At 40.9% G+C, this 25,692-nt stretch overlaps 2 protein-coding genes across 2 annotated transcripts in view; both read left to right on the top strand.

The window, feature by feature from the left end:
• The window catches only part of LOC118370244 (gamma-aminobutyric acid receptor subunit alpha-5-like), a 32,473-nt gene extending 29,387 nt beyond the window's left edge, over positions 1–3,086 (top strand). The window contains exon 10 of the mRNA XM_035755169.2: positions 18–3,086. Coding sequence (XP_035611062.1) covers positions 18–323 — 306 coding nt within the window. The 3' untranslated portion in view covers positions 324–3,086. The remainder of the gene's footprint in view (positions 1–17) is intronic.
• Positions 3,087–4,041: 955 nt separating this feature from the next.
• LOC118370242 (gamma-aminobutyric acid receptor subunit gamma-3-like) overlaps positions 4,042–25,692 on the top strand; it is a 41,325-nt gene continuing 19,674 nt past the window's right edge. The window contains exons 1-5 of the mRNA XM_035755163.2: positions 4,042–4,852; positions 5,448–5,599; positions 16,415–16,482; positions 21,734–21,954; positions 23,957–24,039. Coding sequence (XP_035611056.1) covers positions 4,800–4,852; positions 5,448–5,599; positions 16,415–16,482; positions 21,734–21,954; positions 23,957–24,039 — 577 coding nt within the window. The 5' untranslated portion in view covers positions 4,042–4,799. The remainder of the gene's footprint in view (positions 4,853–5,447; positions 5,600–16,414; positions 16,483–21,733; positions 21,955–23,956; positions 24,040–25,692) is intronic.

Here is a 25,692-nt window from a genome sequence, read left to right as displayed (position 1 = left end):
ATGTTTTATCTCAACAGAAAAGGGACCCTATGGTGCTTTCTAAGAAGCCCAACAACGTCTGTACAGCAGGAGTGAACTACACCCCCAACATCACTAAGGATATCTCTATCTCCACCATCTCCAACAGCACCTCCATACAACTAAGATCGTCTGAAACAGAAGTCCTGGACCCCAAGAAAACCTACAACAGCGTGAGCAAAATCGACAAAATGTCCCGGATAGTTTTCCCTGTCCTATTTGGAACCTTTAACCTAGTGTACTGGGCTACTTACCTCAACAGAGAACCGGTCATCAAAGGAGTCAACATATTGGCTCCAACATAGTGTCTTTCTCAAACACACGACCCTACCTTCAACCGTATTGGCCTACAAGCTGCTGAAGAAAATGATACTGTGTCACAAAGGATGGGAGATGGGTTCTGTCTTTCTCATTACTGTCATTTGCATGAAGCTTTTTAGAGAGATACTCTACCCATGTTTGTCTTGATATTTCCTCTTTATACCTACTGTACATTGCTTTAATTCAACAATGACATTTTGAACGTGAAAATCAAAGGCATTTTGAAAGTGAAACTCGACAAGGACCTTTTGAAATGCTGCAGTGTGGACATTTGTCCTGGCCTCAAATGAATTGAAAACGGTCATGGCATTTATGTTGTTGTTTATAACGCGGTCATCTTGAAGAATAGGAGACTGAGAAACACATGCTGTGTTAGTAGTATGAAGTAAGATAGCGGAAGCTAGGACGTTACGGAAAGTGGCGAATAATGATTTTCAGTGTCATTTCCAGTCAGTTTGTGAAGTTTGTATAATGCTGCGGACAAATCTCTCTTATCTCTATTGGATACATACGTTGTTATACTTTTGTCATTTTTGCCCATCTCACATGTACTGTTTGTCCAATTTAAAATGTTACTATTTCTTACCTCTATCTATATAATGTACAGATTCATAATTTTTTGACAAACGTGGGTCTAACTGTGGAGACAGAGGCCAAATAAGCTAGCAAGATACAACGCTGTGATGTAATTGATTATACAGTCTAATCAACCTAGGTGAAGGTGCACAGTCGGAACATTCTAATCATTACCAAGTTATGAAATGGTTGGTTGATTAGGTCTGACTTTTTCAATTGCAATGGAAGTGTTTTCCCTAAGCTAGAGGGAGAGGGTGCCTACTTTGAAGTATTGAGCTGCCCTTTGGTGTGAAAGGTTGAACTCGTGTACTGTAACAGGATATGTCTTCCTTAGGCATCAAATGGGGGGAAAAACGGACTGAAACAGGAAGGGACTTCCTGTAATAAATAAAATAAGAAACACTTATTTTAATTTACCGTTTCAAAACATTTTGCTACCATTTGCCCTACTGAACACAGCCCTCCTACACTGCTGTCCTATCCTCATTGTGTCATGACCAGATTGGCCCCAGTCCCTGAAGTCCGCTAGGATCTAATTAGCCTGGGATAATGAGCTTGTACCTGTTAAACACTATCTGATATGGCCCCTGGAGAGAGAACCAACCACATGGGGACGACCACCCACCCTCACCCCAGGCCCAGAGCGCTTTGTTCAGGGTACGGGAAGGAGAGCATGTGGGTATGGCTCTGGGGCATGATGCCTCTGTGGTAACACCTACATTCTTGTTACAGACTCAAGAGACTGAGAGACGGGTATCTTTTTTTTGAAAGAGAGAAAGAAGAATAATGGATGAAACAAGAAAGAATACGTTTGTGCTTCAAGGTCTCCGTACTGGGAAGAAAAAAATAATCCCTACTTCAGTAAAAGATGGAGATACAGCCTATATGTAACAAGCTGTTGCTTAGAATCATGTAAACTCGTCGACACAGCGTGTACAGAGAGAGAATAGATGGATAATTATGGATATGTTATTGGTGACGGATGGATAATTTAAATGGCACTGACGTTACAGTTCTCATTTAAGTATCATGTTGTAGATAACGCAATAACTACATGTATTATTGTTATTATTATTTTATATTCAGATCCCCTAGGCAACAAAGACATTCTTCGTGTATATAGAGACAGTGACTAAAATACTTCTTTATTTGTATGTCTCTATGTGACATCTTGTGTTAAAGGAATAATCCACAACAACAGAAAACGTGTATGTATTTTCTTCATTAGTCCACTATTGACACAGTCCCAAAATGGTTTTGCATGTCAGCAATCATGTTTTCAAGATAAAGGACTTTCACAAAGTAAATTGCCACTAGCCACACCATTACATGCTGTCATTCCAATACAAATCAAACCTATTTCATGTCATTTCAGATACAGTATATTAATTAGTTATGTGTACTATTCTCCTTGTACTGGTGTAAATGTGTACATAATTTTAGGTTGCAGTCAAATGTTTTTAATTTGTTAAGCACTTGACAATGAGGCATCCCTCTGAAAGAATATCCACCAATCAGACTTAAGAGTACATCTTAAAGGGGACAAATGGAACATGACCCCATGGAGGTGTCATGTATGAGCTATCGCTTGTCACTAATAGCAACTAGCAAAGGATGGGAGAGGAGGGGACTGCACTGATGACTCGATGGATTACAGAAATACTGGCCCAGGAGGTCCTGTTGTGTAGGGAGAGAGAGGACTGATTCCATCCCATCAGTCACTGTGGCAGCCACATCTGCCATACATCTGTTTGTCAAGGATTTAGTTCCGCTTAAGTTGCTTTTCCATTCAGGAGCCCTGTGTGCTTCCCTCCAATTTAAGCCCTAACTGATGACAAATGGTGGTGCTCCTATGGAGTGGACAGCTGCGGTGTGTGTTAGCAGGCAGGGAGAAATGTACGATTTCAATGCTACGCTGAGAAAAAGACACATGATAGCTCATCGATATGAGGGTGTAGCTTAGCATAGTGCATACACTACCACCCATGTGTGTGTCTGATGCATCAATGGATTATGTGACTAAAAAGTGTCAATAAATGTATGTACATTATTTGATTAAATTAGTACACTGAAATCGCTTTTTACCACATTATTATATTCTGTTTTCAGGAGGGAGAAATTATCAAACAGAATGGATGGTTTTCGGTCACAGTAGCCTATATCATCTGTGTATGCATGTTGCATGTAGATAGGCTATACAGTAGCCTATATCAGGCTACTTGTATTACACAGTAAAGCCACATACTCCATCTATTTGAATCCAACCTGATTGATGAAAGCAAAATGCATTAGCTTGACAAAATGGGAGAGATGGGTGCTTGCTTTCTAATTGGTGTGGGATTATAATATGCATCCAGGGAAAAATAAGCCTCTCTCTCCCTCTCCTGTGGCTGCGTTCCTGCTCCATACATGGGAAACTGCTATTTCCTACTAGGGCAGATTATATCTTGGGTCTGAGACATCAAAAGGTAAATCCGCTGTACAGTATTATTCCACTGGCATACAGACCAGCCCGGTCTCATAGACAAGATGTAACATAGTAAATGAAAACCAAAAGTAAGGTGGGGGGGGGTGTATAACGAGAATGTCTAGCAACCTAAAGGTTGTGAGTTTGAATCCCATCACGGACAATTTTAACTAGTTAGCTATTTTCCAACTACGTACTACTTATCATCTACTTTGCAGCTACTTAGCAGCTACTTAGCATGTCAGCTAACCTTAACCCTTTTAGCTAACCCCCTAGCCTAGCTAACATTAGCCAGCTAGCTAACGTTATCCGCCAACGAACGTTTTACAAATCCGTAACCTATTGTACATTTGAAAAATCCTAACATTTTGTATGTTTTGTAAATTCGTAACATATAATAAAAATTGTAATTTGTAGGATATCATACGAAATGGGTGGTGGACATTCACTAATTAATACATACCATATGAAACAAACATATCATGCGAAAACTGTATATCAGATTTACGTACAGAATAATGTGAAATGCTTTGAGACCAGGTTGGACAGACAGATATAGTAGCCCTAAATTGCAGTACTGCCGCCAGCCGAATGGAAGTGGTCTGGCTTCTCAGTGCAAACTTCCTCACGTTTTGTTGATTATTTTATAGGTTTAATCGAAAGTAAATGATACTAAAAACGAACGCTACCAACACGAAGTGGCCAATAGCATTATGTGTCAGGGTTTAGCCTGCGATAGTTTACTGTACATTTTCATGTTTCCTAAAAACAGGGAGAGCACGACTTTGGTTGGGAAAGCATTGTAGGCAACCAGCCTTTTCTCAGAAAGGGAGCAACTTTGAGAGGATATGGTGCCATTTCCATGGCTTTCTGCTTGAAATTTATCAAGTGATAATTTATCTTAAAGTAATAGCGTTTTATAGCAATATTGATAATGATATGTAATCCAATGAGCTACAATTTGCAATGAAAAACGTGTGAAAGTGAATAGGCTAGTCAAAGTTAAGATGTTGCTTGCATACTTTAATGTTTAAGGCTTTTTACGAGTCTCGTTCTGTAGGTAGACGCCCTACTGTACCTTGTGAACAATAACGTCATCATGTCGGTGCATAAACTGGTTACTGTAATTGAATGGAACGGAAGGAGGTGGGGTGCTGCTGTTTAAGACGTTGATCATTGACGTTGCAAAGAAGGAACCGAGCGGCTCAAACAATCCCGGCGATTTCCGAACGCGGATGAATTCAACCTAATCCATGGTCGACTATCAGGAGATTTGATGGATTTCCTATAAGAAACTATACTCGGGGTGCATAGTTCCAGTTTATATATACCGCTCCTTCTCCCTGGCTCCCTATACTCATCGCTCTAACAACGTAGAAGTCTCCACCGTCTTCATCATAAGTCATTTTCATGAACAATGACAACCAAGTTGCTGGTGTCTTTCTTACTTCTGTCAGTCCAACGGGTGCGGTAAGTCTCTTGGCTGTTATTATAATATGTGTTGTTTTTACATAGTCGAAATGTGAATTGTGGTAAAAATGAATTAAATCAATTAGAGCCTATTATGTGCTGTGTATGTTGCGCGCCTTTGATACGCAACAACACCGTCGCGCTTGCAGAGAATTAATTGAACTTCAGATTCAATGTTTGGCCAAATAGCTATTTATACTTACTATTTGCGTTATTAATTGTCGAACGTGTTTTCATATTAATGGTATATTCTATCACATAATAAATAGATAGCCTAAGTAGTTAAATTCTGTAGGTAGCCTAGTTTAATTACTGTGTGTAAGACCGGGAACGTCCGCTGTAAATGGTTTTGTGTTGAGGACATGTGTTTGATTTTGTATTACATATTTTTTCTGTTCAATAAATCACTTATTGTACGATTTCACTTTAAAGTTTGGTTTCATCTGCACTTGTTATGCACTGAATTCAAAAACCTAGGCCTGTAAGACTATTAAGACTGATCGATGTTTAATGCATGAATTATAATCTAATGTCTGTGATATTGAGGATTTTGCTTTCATTAATAAAACTAACTTATTTTTTCTATGATGTTTAGTTCCGACCAAGACCCAAGGGACTACGATGGGGACTATGAGGACACTACTGTCAATCAGATGCTGGCTCCCAAAAACCACCAGGCCGAGGCAACGCTCATATTAAATAACTTACTTAAGGACTACGACAAGACACTACGGCCTGATATTGGAGGTGAGTTACGTTTGTCTATTTTTTTACTGCGGATATTATAAAAACTTTCAATGGAGTGTCTACATTTCTTTGGTGATACGCCCACCTTCAATTGGTATGGCGAAGCGCGCTGTCCATAGTGAAGCGCGCTGTCCATAGTGTTGAAAGTGCCTCCTCGGGCGCGGTGCTCGCTCACTGGTGGTTTTGTGTGTGTGTTTTTTTTTCTTTCCATCAACACGCTCAGAGCTTCACCTGACAACCTAATCAACCAAGCAGGAGTAGGAAATCATTCCAGATAAACAGATACACATTTTGGTAGCCTATTTGTTTACCGGTACATGGCCAACTCAGATTACAGGAATCATAGTAGCCCATTAACGATGAGTGGGACACTGTATTGTACAGTAGGCCTAGGTTAGTTTCCGTGACACAACCCTCTCCCGTATGTCCCTTGTTGATTACAAATGGAATCTAGATTAAAGGCAGTTGTCAGAAACTGAATGCTGGTCATAAAATATTAACATTTGCACTTGAGGATAGCATTCAGCCAAAGACAGATTCATGATATTTATGTTAATTATCTCGGTAGTAAACTGAGTTATTCCCACAAGGCTGTCTTCATACAGTAGACACATACGGTTTCTCTTAGCTTCCTAACAACTAAATGATAGAACTATACTGAACAAAAATATAAACGCAACAATTTATTGATTTTACGGAGTTACAGTTCATATGAGGAAATCAGTCAATTAATTCAATTAATTAGGCCCTAATCTATGGATTTCACATAATTGGGAAGACAGATATGCATCGGTTGGTCACAAAATAGGCCTCACAATGGGCTTTAGGATCTCGTCACGGTATATTTGTGCATTAAAATTGCCATCGATAAAATGCAATTGTGTTCCCTTACGCCTGCCCACACCATAACCCCACCGCCACCATGGGGCCCTCTGTTCACAACGTTGACATGAGAAAACTGCTGGCCCACACGCCATACACATGGTCTGCGGTTGTGAGCCTGGTGGGATGTACTGTCAAATTCTCTAAAATCACGTAGGAGAAAGCTTATGGTAGAGAAATGAACATTCAATTCTCTATTAACAGCTTGGGTGGACATTCCTGCAGTAAGCATGCCAATTGCATGCTACCTCAAATGCACATTTTAGAGTGGCCTTTTAATGACACCAGCACAAGGTGCACCTGTGTAATGATCATGCTGTTTAATCAGCTACTTGATATGCCACACCTGTCAGGTGGATGGATTATCTTGGCAAAGGAGAAATGCTCACTAACAGGAATGTAAACACATTTGTGTACAACATTTTTGAGAAATAAGCTTTTCGTGCGTATGGTAAATTTATTGGGTCTTTTTTTCATAAAACATAGGACCAACACTTTACATGCTGTGTTAATAATTTTGTTCAGCGTACATACAGCAGGAGCATAATTCAATACAATAATTTGATGAATATGATAATGAACGCCACCACAGACACCACTGTTTCATTTGTTTTGACGATTCTAAAAGTTTCACATGTACATATAATCGTGGCAACTAAGAACCAAATCTTGCACTGTCCGGACCTCTGGCAGTCTCTATGGGGGTGCCACAGGGTTAAATTCTTGGACCAACTCTCTTCTCTGTATACATCAATGATGTCGACTCTTGCTGCTGGTGAGTCTCTGATCCACCTCTACGCAGACGACACCATTCTGTATACTTCTGGCCCTTCTTTGGACACTGTGTTAACAACCCTCCAGGCAAGCTTCAATGCCATACAACTCTCCTTCTGTGGCCTCCAATTGCTCTTAAATACAAGTAAAACTAAGCGCATGCTCTTCAACCGATCGCTGCCTGCACCGGCTCGCCTGTCCAACATCACTACTCTGGACGGCTCTGACTTAGAATACGTGGACAACTACAAATACCTAGGTGTCTGGTTAGACTGTAAACTCTCCTTCCAGACCCACATCAAACATCTCCAATCCAAAGTTAAATCTAGAATTGGCTTCCTATTTCGCAACAAAGCATCCTTCACTCATGCTGCCAAACATACCCTTGTAAAACTGGCCATCCTACCAATCCTCGACTTCGGCGATGTCATTTACAAAATAGCCTCCAATACCCTACTCAACAAATTGGATGCAGTCTATCACAGTGCCATCCGTTTTGTCACCAAAGCCCCATATACTACCCAACATAGCGACCTGTACGCTCTCGTTGGCTGGCCCTCGCTTCATACTCGTCGCCAAACCCACTGGCTCCATGTCATCTACAAGACGCTGCTAGGTAAAGTCCCCCCTTATCTCAGCTCGCTGGTCACCATAGCATCACCCACCTGTAGCACACGCTCCAGCAGGTATATCTCTCTAGTCACCCCCAAAACCAATTCTTTCTTTGGCCGCCTCTCCTTCCAGTTCTCTGCTGCCAATGACTGGAACGAACTCCAAAAATTTCTGAAACTGGAAACACTTATCTCCCTCACTAGCTTTAAGCACCAACTGTCAGAGCAGCTCACAGATTACTGCACCTGTACATAGCCCACCTATAATTTAGCCCAAACAACTACCTCTTTCCCTACTGTATTTTTTAAATTTTATTTATTTATATGGTTTGCTCCTTTGCACCCCATTATTTCAATTTCTTCTTTGCTATATTGTATTTACTTTGCCACCATGGCCTTTTTTTGTTGCCTTTACCTCCCTTATCTCACCTCATTTGCTCACATCATATATAGACTTGTTTATACTGTATTATTGACTGTATGTTTGTTTTACTCCATGTGTAACTCTGTGTCGTTGTATGTGTCGAACTGCTTTGCTTTATCTTGGCCAGGTCGCAATTGCAATTGTAAATGAGTTCTCAACTTGCCTACCTGGTTAAATAAAGGTGAAATAAAATAAATAAAAATACTAATATACATTGCATGATGATGTCAGGGGCAGATTGGTCCTCTGGCAATTCTAGCAGATGCCAGATGGGCTGGATCATTTTGTAGATGGGTGTGCTGGTCAAAAAAAGTTAAAAAATATGAAAAAAGTGACATGGCCGGCGGCCCATGGGCCTGTTAACACTTTTTAATTTCTCTGTTACACTAATTTGAAATGAGCCTTTGGCTGATCAGTGGGCAACCAAATCATGGGCTGGTGCCACCAACTGTAAAAACCTTGGGATAATGTTAGTAATTAGTCATTGATACTTAGGGTATGTGTTGATTCAGGGGAACACACATGACAGGCTCTAATTTGCAATATATCCTTAGTCATTAGCTTGGCTTTTATAACGTATAAAGCTTAAAGGAATAATCACCTTAAAAAAACATATATATTTTTATGTATTAGTACACTGTTGATACAGTCCCATAATGTTTTGCATGTCAGCAATCACGTTTTCAAAGTATAGAACTTTCAAAAAGCAAATTGTAATTTGCCACCATCATCATGAGGATGTGGCAAGTGACAGTTTGCTTTGAGTTTGCGTTGGTAGTGCGCTCAGTGATGTGGGCTGGTGTGGATAAAATACCAGGGACACATTTTTGTCCCAGTCTGCCCCTTTTGCATGTAGGGGTTTTACAGTAATGTCTGAAGGTCAGATGTAATGTATTACAAATAGGGCCAAATGTACTCTTTATTCTAGTTGTATTATGTATTATTGTCTCTTATTCATGTGGCCATGTAAACCACATATTTACTGTAGACATATGCTCCTTTTTGAATGCTGTACAATCCCATAATATGCATTGTATATTCATAAACATGTATGAATATATTACATGCCTGTTATACAAGCTGTATACTACAATGCTTTGCACCTTGGAACATTGTAATCCCTGAGTTCAGAGCTCCAACCTCACAGATTATGGATATTGATGCATCTCCCGGTTCAGCTCACATGGGTTGAAGTGGCTGCTTTTGTGTCCTTATTATGTCAGCTTCCTTTTGGGTTGTCAGGGGATCCTAGGCAAAGTGGGTCAGAATATTATTCCTCAGCATGCCAAGATGATGCACCACCCAGTTTGGGAATCACACCACGGTACATCAGCATCAAACTCAGGAAGTAGCATTCCTCACGTGGCACTTCTCCAGTGCAGGCATGGGCACAGTGGAGAGTTCAGAGGGATTCATTCCCAGAGAACAGAGTTGAACCTTGGCTGCTTCTCTAGCAAGGTTGCTCCTTTAGATCTCTATGGGGCTAGGCTGGATGTGTTGGGCTATGTTTGATGGCATGTCCGCTTGAAAGATGTAAGTCACAGGTTTATTTCCAGGTTGAAGGGTGTGAGAGTGTGAGTAACACTTGATGTTGCTAATTGTCTGAGTGGCATGGCCACCCGCTGCCAGCTGTTGTAGCACATGGGAAAGTGTCACGTTCATCAGACACGTACCTACACCAGTCTGTTTGTGTGTGTGTGGACTTGTTTTCCTATTTGTCTGGACGAGAATGTCCTGACAAGACAGGAAGACAAGAACAATTCTGAAAAGTCAGGACATTTTGCGTGTCCTGAAAAGTTATAATGCTATTTTAGGTTTAAGGGTTAGGTTTAGGGTTAAGGTTAGGGTTAGGATTTCTAATGGGAATACAAATTTACTTCCCAAAAAGTTCTGACAAGTAACTAAAACATGGCTTATATATATATATATATATATAGTGTGTGTGTTTTAGTGTGTGTGAGAGAGAGAGAGAGCGTACTTGCCTGTGTGTGTTTGAGCATGGCATGTGAAGGTGTGTGTGAGTGTGTTTGCATAGAGTGTGTGGGTGGGTAAGAGGAGATCCTCACTCCAGTCTATCTTTTGAAGTGTGAATTAAAAACCCCGGCATTAGTCAGGCTGCTGTTGGAAATGATTGAAGAGGGACTTTGATTTCTGACAAAACGCAGGTGCATCACTGTTAAATATAAATTGCCCTCAGACATGAATGGATTTAGAATGAATGCGGCTGCTCTTCTCTGAACATCCCTGTTCATGGTGGCCGATTTGTTCAACGGAAATGCTTATCCCCTCCCAAAGATGCATTTTAAACATTAGTTATACATTTTCACCTATGACAATAACTCTGGAGGGGGTAGCACTGCTGTAGTTTAGCACAAGCTGTAGTTTAGCACAATGCAAAGCTTGGCCCCACGTTGAGTTTGAACCATTTTCAAAATCACACCATCCAGATTCACAATGAAGGCAATCCAAGGCCAACACTCATTTTCCTTTCTGACTCTGGATGGCACTTATTTAGGGAGATGAACCTTGCTCACCCAGACACAATGCTCGACTGGCTGTACAGCACAGAACAGCACACCCACTACCCATTTCCACTGACCCATTTCCACTGGGTCAGATGTGACTGCACAGCCTCCACATTTGCCCTCGGCAAATGTCTTCAGGCAATCTCTTCAGGATGGAGATTCCAGAGCTAAAGCTGCATTGGCTGGATCACAATCAGATGGAATCGGTTTTTAGATATTTCGGTTGGCTGGAGAAAGTGGTGCAACTGGATTGTGTAGACTGTTATGCTATTGGACGGTATTGCCATTGAGTTTCTTGTGCTGTTTGTGCTGCGTTAATATCCTTGACGATAGCTATGTATTCTTCCAGAGCCTTTATCCCCGGTTTTAAGTGATGTCATCCGAGACACAGGACACAGTTTTCTGTCAAAACGTTTTTTTTTTTAACAGAGGGCCACAGAATTGGTCTGGACATTTCATCTACTCGGGTTTAGTAGATGGACAACGGTCAGAGAGCTGTAAACTTGTAGAATCTTAAAGGCTTATTAGCTTGACTGCACTGGATAGTCTCAGTCCTCTCGCAAAATCCAGTTCGCTATTTAAATTGATTTCAGAACAGGCGCCCACAAAATTGGTCTTGTCATTGTATCTACTTCAGGTGTAGTAGATGGATAATGGCCGTAGATTAGTAGACTTTTAGAATACTATAGGTTTAGTTTGGCTAATCTGGGAAAACCCAGTCCTCTCAAGCTTCTCCACAGTGACACATTGACGCAACCTTTCAGCAGACAGGGAATGCCTGATACCCCTTTCTCTATTTTAAGCCCCCTGAAAATGTCATTAGATTAGATCACCCACCGGAGAGGAGAGCCGAGATTCCCAGACAGACAGACAGACACTCAATTAAATGGAACCCACATCTGATCAGGGGAGCACTCATCTCTGACTCCTCATTTAGTTCCACCACGGCCATCCCCACTTCCTGAATCTATCAGTTGCCCAGAGAATCATGCAATACTTTGATTGGTTTGATACGGGCACTGCTGAGGTGCAAGGGTGTGAATGGAGGTTATCCTTATGGATGTTCAACTTCTTAAGTGTCTTCCACCCTCCCATTGTTAAGGATTACTAGGGTGTTTAAGGGGGGAATACAAATGATTATTTCCACAGTTCAAATGCAAAGGGCTTTGGAACCAGCTCAGTGTAATCCCCAGACTTTGTCAGAATCTACTGTGAAATATACAGTATAATACTAATGGAAGCAACAGTTTCTGACAATTTTAATGCACAACTAATCTTTATTCTGTTTTTTTTTTTATGAAAGAGGGGATGTAATATGGAACTGAATATGCTTCAGGGTGGGTGGTGGGGTGTGTGGGGGTCTTGTCTGTCTGTCTGTCTGTCTGTCTGTCTGTCTGTCTGTCTGTCTGTCTGTCTGTCTGTCTGTCTGTCTGTCTACTCTTTACATTCTCCATCTGCCCTTTTAGAATGTGTAAGACGAAACATCTTTAATACAGTACTTTCAAAGTTCTTGACATTTTCCGGACTGACTGACCTTCATGTCTTAACGTAATGATGGGCTGTCATTTCTCTTTGCTTATTTGAGCTATTCCTACCAAATAGGGCTATCTTCTGTATACCAACCCTACCATGTCACAACACACCTGATTGGCTCAAACGCATTGAGAAGGAAAGAAATTCCACAAATTAACTTTTAACAAGACACACCTGTTATTTGAAATGCATTCCAGGTGACTACCTCATGAAGCTGGTTAAGAAAGTTCCAAGAGAGTGCAAAACTGTCATCAAGGCAAAGGGTGGCTACTTTGAAGAATATAAAATATATTAGGAATTTTGGTTACTACATGATTCCATGTGTTATTTCATAGTTCTGATATTTTCACCATTATTCTACAATGTAGAAAAACTCTTGAATGAGTACCTGTGTCCAAATTTTTGACTGGTACTGTATATCAACCAACTTGTCCCACTTCTGGACCGTACAAGATTGATGCTATAAATTACCCACAGACACATGGAGGAAACAACCTCACTGGTCATATCAAGCAACTGAGCATCCATCTTGGATACCCCTCCGTCAGAAAATAACAGCGATCACTCAACCTAATGTCACCTGTTTCCCATAAGATAAAGTTCAGCCGTCTCCTCCAGCTCGACAGTGATCAGGTTAGCAGGAGCCACAATGGCAGGACCTGAAACAGAACCACACATCCGAATGAAGATAGGATCGCCAGAGGTGCACAATGCATGTTCAAAGTCTCTCTCATATAATGAACTATAGCCATATGCCCCCTCCCATTCTGCTGATCTTAATACTGTTAGTGTGGGTCTCACAGGTCTCAACTCCAGTAAAGCAGGGCCTGGTTGATTAATAGGCTGTTAACCCATTCCCTGTGCTGTTGTTAAAGGGACTCTCAGATATTTAGCCGGGGCATTCACAAACACTGGAACCCAGCAACAGATTCATTTGCTGTTGTTTTCTCCTCCCAAAGCAGCCCCATATACTCCTGCTATTTGGTGCGTAATTGGTGAGATTAGATCGAAATACATGTCCCAAAACATGGTGTCCCAAAATATGGTGTCCCCGGTCTATGTCTACTTTTCAAGAAAATGGCCTAATAAGTCTTGTTAGGGACCCTAACAAGACATGGGGAGCAGATGAAAATCAATTCAATGGTTAGAGGCAACATGAAATTATGTTGAGATGATGTGGACTTGGGTCCCTAATTCAATCAATTGCAGATAAAGGAGAAACAATGCAGGTTCACTCAAAATGTTAGTCAGAGGCTGCGTATTTGACAGGCAGCCAAAACAGACCAACCAAATCAGCTCTGAAAAAGATCTGATGTGATTGGCCAAAAGACCAATTTGTGGAAAAACAACGAGAATTGGCCTGCCTGTGTAAGTGCAGCCAGTGTTAATTGTGACAAAACCAACACACCACAAATCAAGTCTTAGAGATCCTGTATGGATTCTATATGTATTTCTCAGCTAATCAACACAAAAACTACACCTGTCCTTTCTGTAGTTACATTATGTTTATACCCATAGAATTTATTTTCCACTATGTGATTGATCGAATTGGGTCTCATTAACATTTTCAAATGTACTTTTTTAATTGTACAGCAATACTGTCACCAATAAATGCTTTGTGGTTATCAACTACAACTCTCTCTGGCTTTCATCCCCTAGTCTCTCTTTTGATCAGGACAATTAGAGGATATTAGTTTCAGGATGCAGCTGAGACCAGGGACACAGCCATCTGAGATGTCTCACTTCCTGTTTTAATATAGTCTGTTCCCAAACTCCCAGAACACACTAGGTCATGTCTGTCTACCACCTCGCTTTTAATGACCTCTGTCTGTCTGGCAGAGTGAAGTAGAAGACGGAGTGCAGCAAGGCTCGATCTAACCCTCACTGCATCCCATATGGCACCCTGTTCCCTTTATAGTGCACTACTTTTAACCAGAGCCCTATATGGGGAATAGGGTGCCATTTGGGATGCAGACACTGTTAACACGACTCCTAAGACAGATGACGGATATCACCCGGCGCTCATTGATCTCATCTGAAGATGTTTGTGCTTGGATTGTTGTTATGAAAGATGAAATTAGCTTGTCACAATTCTAGCTGACAGGAGATAGAGGGGAAGAAAGCGACTGGAGGCTGACGAGAGAGGCTTTACTGAGGGTATTGTGCTCATTTACTGGGCTAGAGACGCAGACCTTGGACAAGGCATAATGTCTGTCACGCGGCTCACCAAGGCTCAAACCCAGGACATCTGCTTTGTTAGCACACGTGACCACCCTCCCAAATTGTCTACCAAACGGCGCCACCGAACAGTTAATGAATCAGCGGCGCAAGTGGTGACACAGGCTGAGTAGTACGTTTCACACATCCCCATGTGCTACAAAGACACTGGAGAGCCTGTCATATAGCTTATAACTGTCTCAAAATAAGGGTGTTGATCTAGGATCAGGATCCCACTGTCCATGGAATCATATTCAATGTAATCTAACAGTCAACACTGATCCTAAATCAGAACTCCTACCTGAGACACTTGATACATATGACGCCAGCTCAGTAAAGATCAGACCAGACAACAGCAATGCAAAGGCAACAGAAAACATTTTAATACAATGTATGGGGAATTAAACTAGGAGAATTGAGCGGTCATGGTGAATGAGACCGGCGGGGCTGACTAGGGCAAATGTATTTCTCATCACATTGACAGGCTAACTGGGTGTAAAAGCTGCTCCTCCATTAAAACCCTCATGGGGGCATTTTACTCTGCAGATGGGGAGTTGTAATCATGCTTGCTTGATCAGGAAGGGGAGGGAGGGAGGGCCGGCCTTGGCACAAATAAATCACAGATAACAGTAAGTGAACAAACTCAAGTCAAAGCAGCGTAGATTAAACATATGGGGAAACTCTACAGAGGATTCGTATGGGCAGTGCATTCACCTTCCCATATGTCATGATTATATTGACTTTGACAGTAAAACTACTGTACTACAACTTTGAATAACATTCCAATAGCACCATTTTACTTCCTTTAAAGCAGGGTTTCCCAAACTCGGTCCTGGGGCCCCTCCTGGGGACATGTTTTGGTTTTTGCCCTAGCACTGCACAATTGATTCAAAGCTTGGTGATTAGTTGGTTCTTTGAATCAGCTGTATAGTGCTAGGACAAAAAAACTAAATGGGTGCCCAGGAACCCCAGGAAAGTACTTTACCCAGTGACTTCAAAAAAGTTGCTGCCATACATGTACATTGTGTTATTTGATGATAGTGGCTAAAGTGGAACTTAATCATGTCTTGTCAAATCAAATTGTGTTCGTCACATGCGCCAAATACAACAGGTGTAGGTAGACCTTACAGTGAAATGTAAAAAAAACAAGTATTTACTAAATAAACTGAAGTAAACAATAAATACATAAAAAGACACATTTAAAAAAAGAAGATGTACTCTGCTATTTTCTTGCGTCTGAATTCTGCAAAACTCTCTATCTATTCCTCCATTACACCCTGTCGCAATTAAAATAGGTCTTTGTGGGTATTTTTCTGTCATAGTCTGATGTGTGTACTGCACCACCTCAACAGTTAATTGCCGAAGTTGCCAAAGCCTATGAAAGAGGCTAATGTGCAATGACAGAGGTGCACTTAGCCACGCAAGCGTGAACTGCTCATTACAGCTACGCCTTGTAAGATTAGGTATAGAGAACAGGCTTTAAATTGAATTGTGAAATGTAGGGTTGGAGTCGTGTATGGCATGTTATTTCAATAGATTTGAGCCGTGCGGAAAACAGTTTCCTATGTCTCAAGTGAAAGGTGACTGCCTGGAATGAAACTGGTGAACCGGTGAACCACTTCTCGTATAAGCATCACTTATGATAAGTGATAGTTCACCCCCAAAATCAATATGTGTCAGGTGTTTTCCTCCCTCAGACACAGTTGAAAGTCGACCAGAGTCAACGACAGATATGTAGGCATGTCCTTTCAAACACTCTCGACATGGCACCCTAGGCTTGGCAGTGCTACTACACTTGGTTGTTGTTCAAATGTGCTTTTACAGTGATTTCTCCTTCTGTCTTTTACAGTTAAACCAACGCTTATCGACGTCGACATATACGTCAATAGCATCGGACCTGTATCATCAATAGACATGGTAAGTGAATATTTATCTCTCTCTCTCTCTCCTGCTTATCATGAACATAATTGGATTACTTTGGTTTTCTGTGCCGCTTGAAAAAAAGGTCAATTGTGGGCCAAGAGAGTAAAGGCAAGATGCACTTTCCATCGTCCTTCATATCCCCTGTGAGCTGGGCTGCACAGGAAAGCAGTTGTATCTGGTGGTGAAGTGGGATGTGTGGGTGATGGAATGAGAAATAGAGCCTGTGGTCACAGTGCTCAGACAACTGTTATACCCGTAGTAACTGTATCGGTATGCTCTGTATGTAAATGACTCAAATGTAAAATCGCTCAAATGCTTAGCAGTGATAGCGCAATGGATATTGAATGCATACTGTGTAAGGGTGTAATACAACTCTAGCTCCCATTGTAGTAAGAACAACCCTTAGTGTGTTATTCATGATATACATCAGAGTGCTTAAGCCTTGTTGCTTATTTACTTAAATTGATCCTATATGTAATATCCCTATGTTTTGTGATCTTGGGTAGTGTAGTGTGCTGTTATTTTTTATTGTTGTGAAGTTCATTCAGGCCATATAGCCATTTTTGTTTAGAATCAACAGCTATACCTACTAGTGAGTCACCAGACCATCACATAACTGAATGATGTTCACCCCACCTTGGATTTCTACCTGATTATTTCAGATACACAGTGATTGGTGAGTCACACAGATCTCCACCACGATGTGACTTTGGCTAGACTACGATAGCCTATAGGAGCACCCAACACCCTCCCTTAGCCCCGCCCCTGTAACGGTTTGTCCTGGCAACATTACAAAAGCCAGGAAGAAAAGAAAAACAACCGATTTCTTCAGCTCGGCTTGGCTGCAAACCCCCCGTCACACTTCAGTGCACCCCGAGCGTCACCCTGTGAACTGAGGAGTGACCTCCCGTGCCTCGAATGTCCATTTAACGCATTTAGATCATCAGAACTGTTTCTGGAAGACAAAGCAGCAGGTCAAGTCGATGGGTTGTATGGAACAGGGCATCCATATTGATCATCAACCGTAATTGTTACATGTTCATATACAGTAGGGTTGGCAGTCAATAGACTCACCCAGGTATGATGTTCTATGGACATAGTATTTGATATAATTTGGAACTGTGTAATACCCATCCATATTGATAATGTGCAATAATATATATTGGGTTTGTATAGTCAACAAAGGCTACTCAACTCAGACATGATGTTCTATGTTCATGGTATGTACTCTACTATAATTGTTTCTGTTTAAGCCATATCTACAGTATAAGCCTAGTATGTAGTCACCCAGACCCGATGTTCCATCAGCATTGTTAGCGATCCAAAGAGAAGGAGAGTCTTTTTTTGCCATCGGGGAATGGTTAGGGTTTATTTACACCGACGGGACTGAGTCCTCGGATGAGTCAACGTCACTGAAGCAGATATTAATCTAGGACAGAGTGTGATGGGAGCATGTCTGATTAAGTACCATTATCTCAGAGCGCAGTGGTCATAGTTGCTGGTGCTATTCAGGAAAGATAGCACGTCGAATTAGCCGACCAAAAGAGGACACTATGCCACAGTAATCTCGGCCTACAGTCCATCAGTTAAAGATAATGACTCTCTCTCCATGAGATCTCGCAACGCTACAGTGCTTCATGTGGTGCCATTGAAAAATGATGGATCTATGATGTTATTTAGTGCATTTTTGCTGAGTGAAAAAAGATTGTGTTAATATGAGGAATCAATATTCTTCTCCAGGGCATGGTTATTTTTATGTTCCACAGGATTAGCGCCAATGAAGACAAAAATAAGTTCTTCAGAACCTGTCTGATTGTTTGCTCTCCTCAGAATGAAAATAGATTGATAAGAGTCTGCCAAAATGTCTAACCTAGATAACAACGGCTTACATAATGTTCACTAGTGAGGAGCCACCCCACAGAGAGGAAGAGGGATGTTTGACGACGCCATGTTGAAAATGGAGTGCATCTAAGATGTGACACCAGGTCTCAGGGGAACAACAGTAGATCAGTGGGTAGTGTTTACTCGACCAACAGAGAACTCATCCTATTATGCAGTCTGTCTAACCTTCAGTTTCTGATAGATCTCCAAAGGATTGCATCAGGACATCTGTCTCAATATCCATACTATACCACTTACATGTACATTTTAGTCATTTAGCAGACGCTCTTCTCCAGAGGGATTTACAGTAGCATAAGGGTTAAGTGCCTTGCTCAAGGGCACAGCAACAGTTTTTTCACATAGTCGGCTTCGGGATTCAAACCAGCAACCTTTCAGTCATTGGCCCAATGCTTTTAACAACTCATATTCATAATTTGGTATGTATTCTATGTGGTGTGCTAGTATGAACTTTAGACTTTGTCTACCCTCCTCCATATTCCAGTAGATCGCTATAGGATTATATGGGACTATATGAAGGCTACAGGCCCAGATCGTATCTCCCCTTTCTAATAATTGGTGTCATCATACCTCTGTCGTCATAGAGTAATGAGCATAGGAAATACTTTGTCTGTTGGATTCTATTAGCTTTGCTATCCAATATCCATACTCATATAGTTTGTCAGCTAGGATTTACAGTGACAATTATATAAAAAAAAAAAATTGTTAGCCAACAGAGGAACGCAGTGGTTCCCTTGGGCTGATCCAATACCATTACTTTAGTACAGTATATATCAGAAAAGAAAAATGTGAGACATTTCAAAATGTTTTCATTGTCTTGTTTTCAACAATTGTTTTCACAGATTCTCCCAAGTATCCCACACATTGAGTTTCTGGATTGTAGATTTCAACCACAATGACCATCGTTTAATGACACTGGTTACTTGATGTACTCACTGAATTATTGACACATTTTGTTTAAAGGGACATCTTCACAGGAATTGCTATTTTTAGGCTATATCTTGGAGGCTCACTCTGTGTCCAAGGCAACGGGGCTACCCGTAGCAGAAGCCACAGCCAGCCATACACAACATGCAAAAGTTCAAAGCTCTCTACAATCAAGCTGCCCATTGTTGGCCGACCTTTTACACAAGACTGACCTTTTGGTTCCTCACTGTAAGCCTTTCTAAAAAATATATATATAATTAGCAAAAAAAAAGTTTGGCTTGACAATGACAGCAATGGAGTTGGCAAGATCACAAACAGATCTGGGACCAGGCTAAATAAACAATGTAGAACAGAAATGTGTGTGGAAGCAAGTGTAATGAATCATACACAAGACTGCGAGTACTTCTAATGGGTTGATATTGTGGATTTACAGATCGTGGCATTGTACTGTAATGCTGTAATTCCTCGGAGCATCATTTTTTCTCACTTGACCTTTCATAATGTCGCAATTGACATGCTCATTTTAGTGCCTGCTGTTGGACTTTAAATTCATGAGGGGTGCTTAGTGTTGGCCTGGAAGTTGCGCTCTGGGAGTAATTCTTAGCCTTGTAACGACCGACAGAGAGGCTAAGGTACATTCATAATTGACCTCTTTTTTTTTACATGTTTAATTTGAACTCACAGTTCATCGTGGTAAGACTGTTGCTTTGCCTTTTTCACGTCTTGTAGCATCAGCCATTAAAAGCGTGGGTATGAGCTTTCATAATGATTTCCATAATCGTTAATGACACAGAACGAGGAAAGAGGATGTGGTTTTTCCATCTCTACACTGATAAGCTGTTTGAGCACAGCGTGTATTTTATAACCAAATATTATCGCCGGAGTGATGATTTTAACAGTAGCAATCATATCCAGCTGCTTATGGCCCTCATCTGAGGTAGATAATAAGGCTTTTTCTAAATTCCTTACATTTAGTGTAGAGATGGAATAGACTCCAGGGTAGACTGAATTTGGAAAATGTAGTCCCCTACAGGCATGTTAAGACCTTAATTAGAGACCTAGGCTACTCATGATTAGTGATGAGTGCACACGCCGGGATTGAATAGCTCTTTCCTAATGTGAGCATTTTGTACTGGGTAGGGACGTGCCAAGGATTCCGGATAGCACTGACCCTTGTAAAAGAGACCTGGATCTCAGTGTGACTTTGCTGTGTCCATAAAGGTTAAATAAATAAAAGATACCCTGAGTTACTGTCCGATGACATAGTAGTTTACTGTACACACCTGTATGATGTAAGGAAGCCGGGTCTAGCAGTGGTTTAGGAAGCAAGTCATCTTCTTTGTTTTAGCCATTTTTTCAAGACTATGAAATGTCATTGCAGTCTTAAGGTTGTAATTAAGTTACTGAAGTGAAACTAATTGCGATGCCTCTGAGGAAAATATCTATTCCTATTTATACAAACAGTTTATTGACCTTCATCTTACATTTCAAGGGTATTACAGGACTACACAGAAGCTGTTAGAGGGGGAGAGAGCGGAATAAATGCATACCTGGTATTTTGGGGTTTTCAGATTTCCTTAGCGATTAATCACTGATTTCACATTTATCTTCGTAACTTAGCTAGTGAGAAACTCATGGGTGGAATAACATTGTAAAATGTTAGATCAGCATTATTAATTCAAATGTAGGTAAATGATGTATCTTATCTGTGATACTAGTTTGTCTGATCAAGCCCGTTTCACTTTATTTCTCATACATTAATGTATGCCATTTAGCAGATGCTGTTATCCAAAGCAACTTGCAGTCATGCATGCATACATTTTTCTTAGGGTTGCCCCAGCGGGAATCAAACCCATTAAACCTGTGCTATGCGCTACGCTCTACCAACTGAGCCAAACCAGATATTATAAATTACTGTGGCTATTGTCTGGGAGGCTTGAGTAATATACTCTTTAGACTGACGTATTGTGTGATTGACTGTCCTTCTACTCCTTAAGGTCATGGTAACAGCTACAGTCGTGCTGCACCCATCACACTCTAATTAGTGCTGCATTAAAGTCAGGTCCCATGTGCCTGTAAAAGTTTCCAAAAGGTCACCCGTCAGAATCAAGATGTGGTTTCCGGGGGACGTCAACATAAGGGATTAGGAAAAGAGAAATACTTCTATTTTTTAGCACTTTTAAATGTTAAGGCAATTTAAACTTGTCTTATCATAGACAAAACATACCATAAATGATTCGAAGAGAACAAAGGTCTTGTCTCGTCCTGTCTCTATGTTCGGGTAGACCATCAACATAGCGATGTGCAGCTTCTCTCAATGAAAAAAAATATATATTCTCCAGAGTTGGGACCGAAATGGATCATAAAATATGTAATAATACATGTAGGTTAAAGGTCATTTTGTTCTGTTTTGTTACAGGAATACGAAATTGACATCATTTTTGCACAGACGTGGATCGACAGCCGTCTGCAATACAACAGCACTATGAAGATCCTGACTCTAAACAGCAACATGGTGGGAATGATCTGGGTCCCTGACACCATCTTCAGAAACTCCAAGAACGCAGACTCTCATTGGATTACGATGCCCAATCAGCTTCTGCGTATCTGGAACGATGGGAAGATATTATACACGCTGAGGTAAAATAAATGGCTTTTCTTTATCAGATGTCACAGACATTGTTGTTTTGAACAGCCAACTATCGTTCCATCTTAGTTCAGAATTTACAGTGTAGCAAACATTGGGTTTTCCCTTGAAAGGAAAGAAAAAGACAACATAAATTAAAATAGTGTCATTACTACCTGTCTTTGAACTGAAGATCTAGAATATTCTAACGTCCTCAGAACTCAGGTAGAGTTCAACACAGTAATAATAATAATAATAATATATGCCATTTAGCTGACGCTTTTATCCAAAGCGACTTACAGTCATGTGTGCATACATTCTACGTATGGGTGGTCCCGGGAATCGAACCCACTACCCTGGCGTTACAAGCACCATGCTCTACCAACTGAGCCACAGAAGGACCAGTATAAGAAGGTGGCACAAACACACTGACGTCTGTGCCACATACTGTTGCTATGCCATTACACAGAAATAAACATCTGTCTACTCTATGATAAGACAGACATTGTTTTGTCTCTTTCATAATTGCCCCATTATGTGGGTTAGCATACTTGGTACACTCGCTTTACGCACTGAAGTACACTGTCTTAGGCAGGTCATGCTTTTTAGGGCATAAATGTCATCCATTCATTCCTTTTTTTGCAACGTTTTCAACCGTGGACTCACCTCCATTGAGAAAAGAGACATCACCCTGCTGTTTGCGTCACTGACTGAGGCATTCCCTTGGCAACAGGCAAAGCACAGGACAAAGGAAAATAATGTGTGGGCCGGTTAATTATTGTCAGCACTGACCTGGCTGGCTCCACAAGGCGAAATCATACAAGATCTGCCATTATCAGCCATTCTCAGTGAGCTTTATCGGTTAGTATTATCTTTGAGAATGATCGTTTAGCATTATACAGTGTATGAGCACTATCACTGAACATTATTATTGAGCATTATCACTGAGATGTGTTATTTAGTGTCATATAATGCCCATAATGTTTATACACACCATCATATACATATATATTTATATTCCGGACACTGACATTGCTCGTTATAATTTTTCTATATTTCTTAATTCCTTTCTTTCGATTTTTTTGATTTGTGTGTATTGTTAGGTATTACTGCATTGTTGAAGTTAGGAACATAAGAATTTTGCTACACCCACAACAACATCTGCCAAATATGCGAGGTGACCAATACAATGTGATTTGATTTACTGGTGATGATTATTGTTGAGCACTATAATTGAGCGTTGTCAGTGAGAAATATCAGTTTGCATTATTAATGAGCATTTTCAGTAAGCATTCAGTTAGCATTATTCATCAGCATTATCATTTAGCAGATCTATAAATCTTCTTGAGTGGCATCCTGGTCTGATTAAAACAATGGAGTGAATCAAGCTCCCATCTAAGCTCTCATTAATTCCTCTTCACTGTGAACTTCAGTCAAGCCAATGTAAACAAGAGTGACATTTTATCAGGGAGACAGAGGAAGAGGAAGAGGAGAAGGAGAAGAAAAAAGAGAAGACGAATAGGGTGAAATCCGGTCCGATGACCTACATAATTCCGGGACGAGAGCATTTCTTCATCCAGTCATTTTTCTTAACTAGTCTGCCGGAGTTTGTTACTCAAGGAAAATAACAATTTGAAGGGCTCACCGGACTCGGAGGCGACCAGCCGGCCGGCAATCTCCAGCCCCCTGGCACTGGCAGTCATGTCAGGATAATAGGTGGCCCATTAGGTCTCTCACAGGCATGCAACAAGATGCCAGTTTGTTATCCCTGCAATCGCTCATTCTTTTCACACTAACAAAAAAAATGGAAACAGCATAGCAGCGAAATTCAGCATTATGGCTCTCTGTCTCTTTCTCAGCATGTGCAGTATGTAAGAACAACATCAAGAGCCAGCCTTCCCTTATTTCACACCCTATGCTGTCTTCATCAATAAATGACACGTTCACATCACCAGTGGTGTATGTGAGAAACGATGGCAATGCTCACTCACGGCCTCTCTCTGACTCGTGCTGTAGGTTGACCATCAATGCAGAGTGCCAGCTGCAGCTCCACAACTTCCCTATGGATGAGCACTCCTGTCCCCTGGTCTTCTCTAGCTGTGAGTATTGTGTGGCCATGCAATCAAGTCACCCATTCATATGTCACATTTTGTATAAACATATAAAAAAATACATGGGGAAATCATGTACATTTATGAACAATATATGGGGAAAAGTAGTATATTTAATATATGAACAATACATCAGGAAACATCATATTTCATATAGATACATGAAAAATGCATGAGAATAGGTAATATATTTCATATTGATTGATTAATTGACGCCTCCACATACAATTTAAGAAAATCATCTAGGGTAACACAATAAAGCTTGACAGCTTAGTTCCATTCTGATCCTTTTGAAGAGGGAAGGGGGGCAGCAAGGTTAGGCAGCAATGTTATTTGCAACAAACAATGACACACCAAATTGTTGTTTGTTTCATAAATTGAGCAAATTAGTATAGTTCCATTTCCTAATAATCAACTCTGGACAGGAGTCTCACATACCCCTAATATATACAACAATCAACACCTTATTTATGCACAAGACAATCACAGTATGATACACAATAGACACCAAAAGTCAGACCATACTATCCCGGGCATTTTCTTCTCACCCACGTACTGTAGTCTTACAACTCACTTTTATATAAACGATCGAGGTATCTGCAATGAACGCCATTGGTCACTACAGGTGCAATGTACTAGATCCAAATGATACCCTTTCTATTCTGTCACAGTATGAGGTCGATGCACATACAACTGTTTTGAGTAGGAGGCTTGTTGGGCAGATTCTCTGAAAGGTATATAGGTTTGTAGCCTGAAAGATTTTCTGCAGTCTTTCATGAGAATGTGTGAGTCACCAATGTGAAAGCTTGATGCAAACATACTCTTTACCACTTTTCCATTCTTTAAAGCCACATGGAAAAGGACCAGGCTTTCTGGGCAGTCCATTAACAACACAACAACAGCACGTCACCTGCAATAAAATGGGACAAAATTCAGCTCAGGCAGAATGGGAAGTGAACATAGAACGTTATTATTAAGTGAAGTAGAACATTGAATTTCTACCCTAATTAAAGAATTGGTGGGAACAGGATGTGAAGGCCATGCACGCTGAAGCTAATGGATTTCCAGCTGTTTCCCAGATAAAGACCTTGATCTTACTTCTATTAAGTCCACAATAAATTGCGCCCCCCACCGTATGCCCCCTCCATTTCCCCACCCTTTCAATGAAGCACCATTGCTTCACCATCCACAGCCTGTGTACTCTATGTACATCCATACAGTAAGTCATCCTCACAAATGTCACCTTCAGAAAATAGTCCTATCATATTATTCTGGATTTGAATGTTTTTTTGTTGTTGTAAATCAACATCTTTGTCTGATTGCCCAGACAGATTGAGCGTAGTCCTGGTTTAAAAAGCATGCTCAATAGAGAATAGGCTTAATCTCTGACCTGGAAACAGGGGAAAACTCTATCCATTCCTCCACACCACCCACCCACTGGCGTGGCAGAGCCGACAGACACATCCTCGCTGTTTGATATTTTCACTTACCCCAGGGAAAAGAACATTGAACATGTGGCGTGTTGTGCTCCCATGGTGACAATAGCGGCAGGTAGCCTGGTGGTTAGAGCGTTGGGCTAGCAATCGAAAGTGGCTGGTTTGAATACCCGAGCCGACAAAGTGAACGATCTGCCGATGTGTC

Source organism: Oncorhynchus keta, chromosome 37 (genome assembly GCF_023373465.1).
Source record: "Oncorhynchus keta strain PuntledgeMale-10-30-2019 chromosome 37, Oket_V2, whole genome shotgun sequence".
NCBI classification, from domain to species: Eukaryota; Metazoa; Chordata; class Actinopteri; order Salmoniformes; family Salmonidae; genus Oncorhynchus; species Oncorhynchus keta.
Note: the sequence above shows the minus strand (reverse complement) of the source record. Positions and strands in the feature narration are given on the sequence as shown.